The sequence below is a fragment of the Phallusia mammillata genome, chromosome 7, assembly GCF_965637545.1.
Source record: "Phallusia mammillata chromosome 7, kaPhaMamm4.hap1.1, whole genome shotgun sequence".
In the NCBI taxonomy this organism is placed as follows: Eukaryota; Metazoa; Chordata; class Ascidiacea; order Phlebobranchia; family Ascidiidae; genus Phallusia; species Phallusia mammillata.
Window position 1 is genome coordinate 19564822 of NC_137258.1, and position 11791 is coordinate 19576612.

General features: G+C 40.6%; 1 protein-coding gene across 2 annotated transcripts; it reads right to left on the bottom strand.

Moving 5' to 3' along the window:
- Positions 1 to 2459: 2459 nt before the first annotated feature.
- LOC145238012 (complement component receptor 1-like protein) lies at positions 2460 to 11791 on the bottom strand. Of its 2 annotated transcripts, XM_080101035.1 has the most exons (22): positions 11685 to 11791; positions 10550 to 10635; positions 10115 to 10210; positions 9829 to 9946; positions 9118 to 9300; positions 8682 to 8819; positions 8431 to 8557; positions 8019 to 8131; positions 7384 to 7572; positions 6832 to 7029; positions 6566 to 6763; positions 6246 to 6443; positions 5764 to 5955; positions 5489 to 5683; positions 5221 to 5418; positions 4952 to 5149; positions 4214 to 4405; positions 3799 to 3984; positions 3555 to 3666; positions 3245 to 3393; positions 3007 to 3170; positions 2460 to 2940 (listed from the first exon to the last, which is right to left on the bottom strand). In XM_080101035.1, the coding sequence occupies exons 1-22, from the start codon at positions 11737 to 11739 to the stop codon at positions 2734 to 2736; spliced, it is 3492 nt and encodes a 1163-aa protein (XP_079957161.1). In that variant the 5' UTR covers positions 11740 to 11791; the 3' UTR covers positions 2460 to 2733. The 2 variants fall into 2 exon arrangements, with proteins under 2 accessions (XP_079957161.1, XP_079957162.1); XM_080101036.1 differs by lacking the exons at positions 4952 to 5149; positions 5221 to 5418; positions 5489 to 5683; positions 5764 to 5955 and having other exon boundaries at positions 11685 to 11790.

Sequence of the window (11791 nt, forward strand, 5' to 3'; positions counted from 1 at the left end):
TTTTTGCAATTAATTTTTCAGATTTCTTTGTTAGAATGATAGTAGATTTTTTGATGAAAATAACGGCCCAAATAGACGTAAAAACGACATGCTTTATTGTTCAAACGTTTCACTTTTTGCTGTTATTTTCATCATTAAACTTATAATTGGATGCGTACATAGCGTTCCAATAATAGATTTGTATTCCCAAATTCGCTACGCAGTTTCGGGAATTGTAAATATTCACCTAACTTCGTAATGCGTCTTCTATACTTCTTGGGCTATGATGTGACTTGCTTGACATAATTAAATCGTGTTGCCACCAAGCAAGTGTATGTTGTGGATGTCTTGCACGAGTAGGCGGTTTCGCGTTAGTCATTACAATACTACACCAATTCGTGGCGTACATGTGCCAGGTATAAATTTGGGTAACAAACATTGCCAGAATGTTTTAATAACAGTTGCTGTCTGCCTAAAGATGGTTTATCGTTAAAGTTTGTTCCGACGTGGTTAAAAAAACATATAAATTTATCATAGATTTTCTTCCCTTTATTATATTATGTGGTTTTTAATAAAATGAACACAGTTATGTTACAAACACGGCACATACCTCGTTTTGAGCGCATTTCTTTATCCTTCCAAAAATAATACAGTGTCTGTTGGTTGGCTGATTTTCGCAAACGAAGCAATTGATACCTGCAAATAACTTGAATAAGACTTGTACGTATTCAAGTACGTATAAACTTAAATAAGATTAGTAAGTATATACATGTAGTTAAAACAGTTTGTTTTTGGTTCAAACTTTAACAGACGTAGTAAATAAGTTTCGTAGAAAAAGAATATGCTCAAAATTAGATAACTGCAATGTGATTGTATTTTTCCAATACTCTTTAAAGTTACAATTCGGTGTGTAATGTCGATCAAAAAAAGATCGGAAAGAAAGAACATAACACACTTATTGTTTTTTCGTCAAACTTTACGGTTTAGCGTCAATTTTAACATTGCACTAAAATAATCACTTTACCGCGCAGCAATACACACGAACGCAATTAGCGAAGCTTACCTGCAGTACAATGTGTCAACCATGCTAAACTCAGTAAAAGAATCAGAAACCTCATGATGGCTTTTTATTATCAATGTCACTGCTCAGTGCTTCTCTAGGCTGTAATCCGCCCTTCTGAGGGTTTGACTTGAATCCATGTAGACCAAGAGATGGTGCAGCACGTATTTAAAGCCATGCGCACGCTTGCTTGGCGGCGCATGATTGCCGAAATGACGCCAAAAGTTTTTTTGATATCGTTTTCAATTTCGTAACTGCTAAGCTTCCTTATCCACTTTAACGATAAAACGTTAAAGCTAGTATTCTTCAATCTTTTTTCTTAGTTTTGTGTTTACTTGTATAGGCCTAATGGAAAAGGCTGCTCTTCGTAGGCATTGTGCCAAATATACAGTGCTTTTGGTAGACATTACTAAAAGTTTATTGGCTTTTTTGGATGGAATGTGAAGTTTGGACCGTGTGGTTGGATAATTTTTGTTTTTGCGTCATTAGGCTCTCCCACTAATAGCAACACGATGATGTTGGCAAACCAATACAATGTTGGAAATTACTTTAACAATACACTGTTCTAAATGCAAATTTACACAAACAGCGTGTTGCATGCAGGCGTATAAAGTATGTGCACGAATTGGCAATGTTCTTTGGTCGCTTTGCATTTGCGTGATGGTTGTAATTATGCAGTTTGACATAAAAAATCAGTCAATTAGTCAGATCAATTAAACAGTAAAGTATGTCGTTTGATCCCGAAGCAGTCACCTTGCTTATTTGCAAGCGAGCGACGATATTTATGATACGTTTGATCTTATTACAGTGTATTTTTACTTAAAAGATTTTGTGTAAATAGTTATCTTCCTAAAACCAATTTGGTTAGCTTTTTTAGGTTTTCTTTGCAACGATCATGCGCTGTTGGTCAATGTGGCACTACTTTAGCCCCCGCGACTCAAAGACGCCTCTGAGTGTACATGAAACCTAGAACAGCCATAAAGCATATGTTTTTCAAATCCAAGTTTTACGTGCGACACCTTACATTACTAAATATTTCGTCGTTAAAAACAGTAGCCTGTCAAGAAAGTTTGATATTTTTTTAGCTCTCTGCGGCATGTAAATTAAAAGCCAAAAAAATAAAATGTGCCGCAAAACTATTAAATCCCAGCTCCTGTTTAAAGCGTCGTGGAAAATTTTGTGATATAAATCATTATTCAGTGAGCGGTGCCGATCGTTGACATATGGTTCGTTAGTTTTGACAGTTTTTTTAAGTTAAAATGCGCTCTTAATCTATATGAAGTTGTTGTTTTGTTGTTTTATACTATGGATTGCAAGCGTATACTGTGAATTTCTACTTTTAAATATGGTTAGCTAAATCTTTTTAAGTTTAACGCCTTAGGCTGCTGCAATTTTGTTGAAACAAAGCATAGGATAGATCTTCAATACATAGATTTTATTTGTTTGAAAAACACCGACATCAAATAATGGCTAATATGTTTTGGCAAGAGGCGATTTCTTTGTCTAATATAGATACATGTACGCAAAAAGAGGAAGGCAGCTCAGCTTGAGCATTCTCAACACCGCTTTAAAGAAAACACCGCGAAAAATGCACATAACTTAGAATAGGCTCTATGCTTTGGCGGCGAAAAAAGATGTACACCTCAAATATATTAGTGCGTTATGGTTGTAAATTGATTCCCTTGGTAAACGCTTTAACCGGCAAGTTCAGCCTCATCGTGCTCATGAGCGTCGAAGCAAGGGTCACCACAAATCTGTGTGGCAAGCTGGGACGAAAGCGATTCACCAAGATCGGCGAAACTTCCCTCAGCGATGAGAAGCCTGCTTGGGTCTCCGGCGATTTCGTTCAACTGGTCTAAATCAAGGGCGCCTACTGGGGGTTCGATTCCAAGTGCGTATGTCTGCAAGAAAAATGCCCGTTAGTTCTGTGATATAATTGCTTATACTCTGTTTGAGAGGTATCTTACCAATGCACCATCGGCACGAAGTTGGTTTGAAATTGCTCCGACATCATCCTGAGAGCGACCGTCAGTGATAACCAGTACAACGTTCTTGACGCCGGGCCTGTCTCCATTTGCCTCTGTGAAGATTACGTCACGGGTGTAGTTGAGCGCCTGTCCAGTACGAGTACCTGTGTACAAAAATTGATGTTGTATTAACAATATAATGTATTTTTTAAATTTGAATTGTTTTTTCTGTGCTTACCGGATCCATCGTAAGGGATTTCACCAAATTTAGCAATGAAGTCTTCAATGTTGTCGAAATCGTTTAGTAGAATCTGAGAGGCAGTGTCTACAGCCCTGTTGTATCTGTACACGGAAAGTCTAGCCGAATCCGGAGCAAGGATATATTTTCTGTGAAATAAAGCTATTTGTTAGATTGGTGTTGTAAACTGTTCCGATACTAAAAGGAATCAAATGATTGAGAAAAATAATTGTAAAAATCTTTTTTTTCAATTGGTTACTTTTCATGTAGACGTATTAGGTAACTTTTTATACTTTGTCTTTGCACTTACTCGAGGACGGTCCTGACGAAGTCTTGCATGATTGGCCAGTTATCAATTCCGATAGATGACGATGAATCCAGAATAAAGACGGCGTCCATCAAAGCATATGGAGGACAGTCTCCTGCAAACGAACAAATAAGGTTAACTCGGTTTGGTAATTTTTTGGAGCACAAACTGTGTCGCTTTATGCAACTATTACTTCAACGGAAGCGACATGTGCTTCAGGGATGATTGCAAGATAACTATAACTTACTTGCGCAGCATGGTTTGGGCACAGTCCATGCGGTATCGTTAAGGCAAATGTTCTGATCCCGGCCTGGTGGGTAGATTTCATATCCCTCTCCAGTGCACTCGAAAGTACATGTCGATGTGGCGAAATTGTCATTGCTGCATGAATAGTTTCCATGAAGGAGAGTTCCTTGGTCAGGGCATTCGTTGGCTGTTGCAATACAAGAAAAAATTTGCTGCAAATCATCCGACCAAACAACACCTTTTTTACTAACAACTTAAGTTTCGCGAATTTTATGTGGAAGGGAAAAAAACTTGGCAGCATCGAAAATCATGCATTCACTGTAATGTTTTTTATTTGTTCCAGTTTTATGGTTGTAATGTGTAAAAATAATATTTGGGTATTTATTTTATTACATTTACATGCCCTAATTGCTTACGTTGGCAAATTGGAGCTTCGTTGTCCCAGATGAGGTTTCCTTCATTTGGCTCAACACAATTGGTGTAAAGGGGTCCAACACGTGTGTGGAATGGATCGCAACCGAACTCGCACTCAGAACCAAGGAAGTTGCCGTCGGTACAAACACGGAAGCCATTTTCTGGTGCTGCTGGTGGAGTGCCACATGTTTTACCTGAAATTAGTGTAACATATGTTGTTTAGTTGAAATCCTTGCTCCTGTGTGAACCTAGGAAGACATGCACATGCTTAAGAGTTGCAAGAAATAGGATGTTCAAGTCGACAAACACTTGCTTGTCGACTCGCCAAGCGGTAGGAATATAGAAACAACGAGAAGGGAAAAGTACGTGGCTGCTATATCAAATATGATATAGAAACCTGTAAATAATAAATGTCAACAAGATTTGTTGCGTGCAGAAGTTCAGTATGATGAAACGCTAAAGATCCGACGCAAACGTTTGCGTCGGTTATGTTTGCAAGATTCCGGCGTTTCGCCTGGGGAAAGAAAGCAAAGGAAAAGCCATGCGCTTTTCCCAAAGTCCTGTAATAAAAAATAAGCAAAGAAACATGCTTAAGTTGGAAAAGTTCATCCAACTTGCAAAGGTATTTGAAGAAAAATGTTATGCGTTTCATAACCAAAGCATATGGATAATAGGCAAAGCTTAAAAAAGTCATTCCAAGAGGCAAGTGATTTGTTTTGGAGAAGAGCCCATCGTCTTACGTTCACAAGTAGCTGGCGGTTGGCTCCAAACTCCAAAAGTGTCGCCATTTCCGTCATCTAGGCAGATGGTAGAGGGGCTACCGCCGAGGGTATAGCCTTCATCGCAGGTAAACGTACACTGACTGTTTATGCTATTGCCTGCATCGCAGGAAACCAAACCGTTGAGGGGATTGGTCTGCTCCGGCAAACAGACGATCGCTGCAGGAGAGCAATAATACTAAGTTTACTGGCCTGGTCGTTTGGTGAATGCACGAGCAGTGCAAACTTACGTTCACAGGTTGGCGAAGGATCGCTCCATACACCCAAGGCATCGCCGTTTCCGTCGTCTAAGCAAGTAACTACAGGTGCACCGACCCTCGCAAAGCCAGCGTCACAAGTGAATGTACAATCGGCATCAACAATGTTACCGTTGGGACAGTCAACCAAGCCGTTTGTGGGGTTGCTCAGTGGCGGGAGACACACAATCGCTATGTTAAACAATTGGGATTTAATATGACTATGAAAGTACCGGGGAATTGACTGGTCAAGATAACCTACGTTCACAAACGGGGGCAGGGTCAGTCCAAACACCATTGGTGTCATCGTTGATATCATCTAAGCAAGTAATAGAGTCTGCACCAATCAAGGCGTAGCCAGGTTCACACTGGAATGTGCAAACGCTGGTAGCTAAGACTCCGAGACTACAATCCACTGTGCCGAATGTCGGGTCTTGTTGGATGGTGCATACAACGGCTAAAAGAAGGAAACGATTTTTGAAACACGTTTCGACGAAATCGAACTGTGTAATTCAAAAAGAATTAGAGAAAACCTACGGGAGCAAGTGGGGGGAACGTCAGACCATGTTCCCACAGCATCACCATTGCCATCATCGTTACAGATAAGTTGCGGTGCGCCTTCGAGGAAGTAGTTGGCATCGCAAACGTAATTGCACGAACTGCCAACGGTGTTGTCCCCGCAAGTAACCGTGCCGAAGGGAATGTCCGATTGTGCAGGACAAAGGATAACTGTGCACAGATGTTGGCGATAAACAAGGTGTCCAATCGTTTCGAAACATTATCGTTCTTCTTTGTGTTTTTATAGTAGAACGAGTAGGGCAATTTACTTACGCCTTCTTGCTTGTGTTCTCGATAGATAGACCCACGGACAAGGACACCTAGTAAACTACTCTTTACAAAGCATGCAACACTACTCAAGAGATCTAATTGAACGTCGACATATTTGCCTCCATAACTAAAATTGGCTACGGTACAGAGAGATCACATATGATGGTGTCGTCATGCCATGAAATACTTACGTTCGCAGGTTGGTGCTGGGGAGCTCCAGACACCCAAAGCATCACCGTTGCCATCGTCCAAGCAGGTAGAGCGGGGGACTCCTGACATACTGTAACCCTCGTCACATGTGAAGTCACAGTCGCTGGTCTCTCGGTCATCGTTGCTGCAGCTAACAGCGCCGTTGAGTGGGTCGGTGTGAGGAGGTTCGCAGACAATCGCTATAGTTTAAACCAAAAATGTAATTTGCTTGGGATCTCGTAGGAAAAAGAAAATTATGACGAGAAATGCATCTATTAAGCGGGGACCTAAAAAAGACCTAAAGCAAGCGGAGACATCTTACGTTGGCAGATAGGGGCTGGTGCGGACCAAACACCCGCTGTATCACCATTTCCATCATCGAGACAGGTTGGTTCGGGTTCGCCAAGAAGAGCATAGGTTGGGTCACAAGTGAAAGTACATACACTGGTTGCGAAGTTGTCGTTCGAGCAGGACAAGATACCGTTTGCTGGAGCGGCCATTGGTGGCTCACAAGTGATTGCTGTGCGCGAAAGTTAACAGTTAGGAGGTCCAATGTTTTTAAGGTACTAGAAGATTTTTAACACTAACGTTCGCATGTTGGTGCGGGTGTGGTCCATACGCCGAAAATGTCACCATTTGCATCATCAACGCAAGTAGATACTGGTGCGCCGATAAGAGCATAGTTGACATCGCAAGTAAATGTGCAATCGCTTCCTTCGTTCATACCGTCACTGCAATCGACTTGGCCGTTGGCGGGATTAGTGTGTGGTGGTGGGCAGGTAATACCTGTATAATCGGTTAAGTTTTACTTTTGATCTATTGGGACTTAATTCACGTTGGTTTGATGATTTGTCCTCTTGTTTAGAAGAATTTACAAAGTTCTAGTTGTCCCGAACTTTTTAAGATCTTTAAGTTTGTGGACATCCTTGTCATAAAATATAAGCATGTTGTTCCTCGGTGCTGTTCGGTGAAAAATGATTACATTATATGGTTATTTCGAAAAATGATCACTTTTAAGTGACACTGTATGACCAGTGTTTGTTTAAACATAGGTTAGTGTTGTTAGGTGTGAAATATACATGGCATAGTTTTGGTCTTATGCTTAATAAAGACTTTGAGGCCAGTTAATTTGTCACTTACGTTGGCAAGTGGGTGCGGGTGAAGACCAGATTCCGATTCCGTCGATGTTCAAGCACTCAGAAGTTGGGGTTCCGACGAGCGCGTAACCAGCATCACACACAAACTCGCATTCACTTCCCTGGTTGTTTTCATCGGAGCAGGTCACTCCACCATTGGTTGGGTCGGTGTGTGGTGGGTCGCAAACGTTACCTGTGGGGTATTGCATTCGTTTGAAAGGCATTCTATGCAGTTGAAATTGGTAACAGCACTTTTTGTTGTTTAAATGCAACTACAGTCTAACTAAGGTGCTTGAGTTTAGTTTATTTCGCTTGGTAAAATATGACATAGCTGTGCAACGTTATGGAGCGCAAAACAATGGTTGCACAACTGGTGGATCAATCATAGCTAAACGCGATGCTAAATAATACCGTACTTCACAGCTTAGTATCGTAGGTCTTTTCGACTATGAGTTTCAATCCGGAAACTAAACCATCATAGTTAACATTCAAAGAATTTGCGTTTACCTTTTAAATTAAAAGCGAAGCAACCTTAAAAAAATGATGTTACCCATTTGGATTAAGCTCGCAAATTGTTTGTGCTGCTTAAAAAACTAACAAACGTTTACAATCGTCAAGATAAGCCTACACAAATCTTACGTCGGCAACTGGGTACATTGTTGGTCCAAACTCCTTGAGCATCATTGTCGTTGTCATCCACGCATACACGGTTTGTGTCTCCGATAAGGGTGTATCCGGCATTACAGGTGAATCTGTTCAGAAAATACCAGTTTCATCCAATACATGCCCACCACAACAGATAAAAATCCACCAGGATAAGTCGTTGAAACAAGTTATGTAGTCATTCTGTGACTACTGTTGCTGGGTCGAGGAATTACAGTTGTTTATTTGTATTTTGGGGCAAAGCATTCTGCACAGTAATAAACTTAAAAGTATGTATTTGAAAAAATTAAAGGTGCTGTTTTTCCTGGTCTAATGATCTCACTCATTAGTTACATAGAGTGACAAAGTTTAACATGTTAAATGAAGAGTAAGTAGTTACAAAACTTACGCGCAGTCGCTTCCCAAACGGTTTCCATTCGAGCAGCCGACGGCACCGTTTGTTGGTGGGGTCTGGGGTGGTGGGCAAGTGATTGGAGGACAGATTGGTGCACGGTTGTTCCATCTGTTGTCCTCTCCTAAAAAAATTCAAAGTTTGATGAATTCACAAATCATTTGCCCATTTCAACACACAAAGAAGCTTCGTTTAAACTTTTACAAGAGTTCAAAGTTTTCACTTAGCCTACTCAGTAATCTACTTACCGCAAGTGGTTGAGCTGCTTCCTTGCAAGAAGTATCCTGCATCACATGTGAATTCGCACACGCTTCCAACAGTGTTTCCGTTTGTACACGACACGCCTCCGTTGAATGGGGCAGCTTGTGGTGGTATACATCTGGTTGCTAAACGGAAAGTTCTTGTTATATCAACTAGCTTGTATTTAGGATACAGTCCATCTTTTTATCGCTCGGTCTATTAGACTATCTGAGATGCTCTTTAACAGGCAAAGTGGGAAAAAGTTTACGTCTGATCTCGATTTAAACTGATGTCATGTTACTTGTATTTCAAAACCACATTTTGTTTTTCAATCTATCCTTTGATTGCTCGAAGCTTAAAAATGTCTTTTGACGACGAATGTGTCGTTAAGCCTTATAAAATTGTGTGCATTGCCATATTGCGGAATCTATATCAAAATCTTACGTCTGCAAGTGGGCGCTGGTGAGCTCCAGGTTCCGACTTCATCGACAACACCGCAAGTGGAGACGACTTCTCCGACCAATTCGTAGCCGGCGTTACATCTGAAAGTGCAGTCGCTTCCGTCGTTGTTGGAGTCGGTGCAGTCAACACGTCCGTTTGCGGGGTTGGTGTGGGCTGGGGTGCATCCTGCAGGACAAACAAATGGTTAAATTGTGGCAGAATTGTGATCTGTAAAGTGCTACAGAAAGGCTGAGCTGGTTAGACAGGATTTTGCACCGCCCATGTTACCAATGCTAATTGCTGTTCAAATTATATCGATCATTTGTATCAAACCCATTGTTGAGAAGCAGCTTGCCCTTGGGCAAAGCAGTTTTGTTCCCACACGTACCACGCCAAGTGTAATTACAGAGAGTCTGCTGAGCCCGGTGGTTGAAGAATTACCGAGCAGTAACCGGTGTGTTTCGTGATTATTGCTAATTTGACGTTTGCTGATTCATGAACCGCTCCTAGTCATTGCTTCTTGTACCGACTGAGCCCGTGAAGAGGCACCAATCAACTTTAACCGGCAATAACGAAACCCATGATATGTCTTAATTGACAGGCTGTGCCCCCGCGGCCCACAAGGCGTATTTCACACCTTTCCTGGCTATTAGCGAACTAGAGAAGGCACCAATGTTCGCTTCCTAATCGTAATGCCTAATAATAAAATCTTACTGGCTCCAAGGCATCCGAGCAGGGGCTTGTTGCACTCGTCGGTATTACAGCAACATCTGCATACGGAGTGGGGAATGTCCAAGTTGCATTGGCTTGGGAACCACGCAGGTCTGGGGTTCTGTAACAAAACTTCAATTGAAAAACACCTCCGTTTGATACAATGTAAAGTAAAAATTTGTCCGATGTTGCTTAAAAGAAGCAGAATGCCTTTACGTTGCACTCTTTAAATTTTGCTGTCTACGTTTGTATGTTGATGCTGGAATATTGAGTTTCAGTCTTCATTTACCTGGATAAAGTTGTTGTCGCATGCGTGTGCTTGTTTGCAACGTTTGGTGATTCTCAATCCTTGGTTGTCTGTTCGCACTTCGTTCTGACAAGCTTGCTGTTGATTTTAAAGTTTCATGATTAGTTTCTGAACACGATTTGCCTTATACCGTTCAACGTTATAGGTTCATGAAATTTCATGCTCATTTAGCGAAGATTAGCATGCAGCTAACTTTGCCACGCAGAGTAATAATAAGTATCGTCAAATGGCTGCAACTGGCAGCCACAATAACAATGACGCTTTATTGACTTTATGCACGTTCAGCCTATAATTTAAGGCTATGCTGCTGATAAAAAAATGCCTAGCCTGAGGCCAGAGAAGCAAAAAGTCTTCTTTGTGTAATCTCTAACAATTAAGCGCATTTTGATGGCGACAAAATTATATTTTTGTAGTTACCTGATTGACTTGACATTGCTTTAGTCGACCATTCTGCATACAAGCTTCGTTGCTTCTCTGATTTTCGCAAATCCAGCATTGAAGAGCTAAACAAAATATTCGTGTGATTATTTAGTTGTAAATGCCAAGCATTTAGAGTGACGTTATGTTTTGTAAGCCCAAAATGCGTTCAGTATGATTTTCTTTGCCCACAGAATCAACGTTATTCCTAAGATTTCCGCTTATCCTAAAAATAGGATCATTTTTGCGTTTGCTTTGCCTATATGACGTATCGCAGACCTTCCCGATTACACCATCACAAAAATAAAACGCGATGCGCCGTGACCATATTAATCCAATAACATCGCGCACTTCATCCTAGGGCTATTTGTTGTGTCTGCGTCATGTTTGTACGTAGAATCGTTCGCAGAAGCTAAGATGTTTGTGGAAGTAACGCAAGGGCTCGATTATGCTGCCGGCACAGTGTTGATTGGAAAGAAATGTCTATTTGAGTTTGTTTTAGAACAATTCTTCTTACCCATATCAGACAGCTCATTTTACTTAAGGTAAGTCAACGCTTTCTTATACTACACAGCCTGTACATGTAACAAACATTTATCTAATCCTATAATCAAGTTACAAAAATTAAAAAAGGGCCTTTGTATTACATGCGAGATACGTGATGTTCATATTTTTTGTTGAATAGCTTTCGTTTTCGGTTTGTAATGCGCTTAGGCGTATAATTTAAATTGCTCCAGGTGCTTTTCATGCCTGGTTGTCTGTACGTCGCGTTTGGTTTCAATTACGTTGAAGTCGACGTTTTCGAGTGACAAAAAAAATTATAAGACAGACATTCGTATTCCCTGGTTAAATATTTCGACTATTTATGATTCTGCGCTTTGCGATTCCCACGTTTAAAATACCGGACATGTTACGTTAACCTCCGTCTTCGGCTGTATTTATCGTAACATTTTTACGCTTTATAATTAAAATTGTTTTGCCAAAAATTTAAAGATCAAAGACGAAAAAATGGTTTAGGCTTAACATCGATATATATAATAAACATTTTACCAAATCTAAAACAAAACTTTAAAAAATGGGCAAAAAATCTACTCAAATCTTTAAAAAAAAATAAAAAAAAACGTAAACTGCATACCTGATGTTGAAAGAACAAGTGAGGTAAAGACGGCGACAACACTGTAGAACTTCATCTTGAAGCTGAATATCCCAAGTCTGTTCAGCAAGTGATGATTACCCCTACTT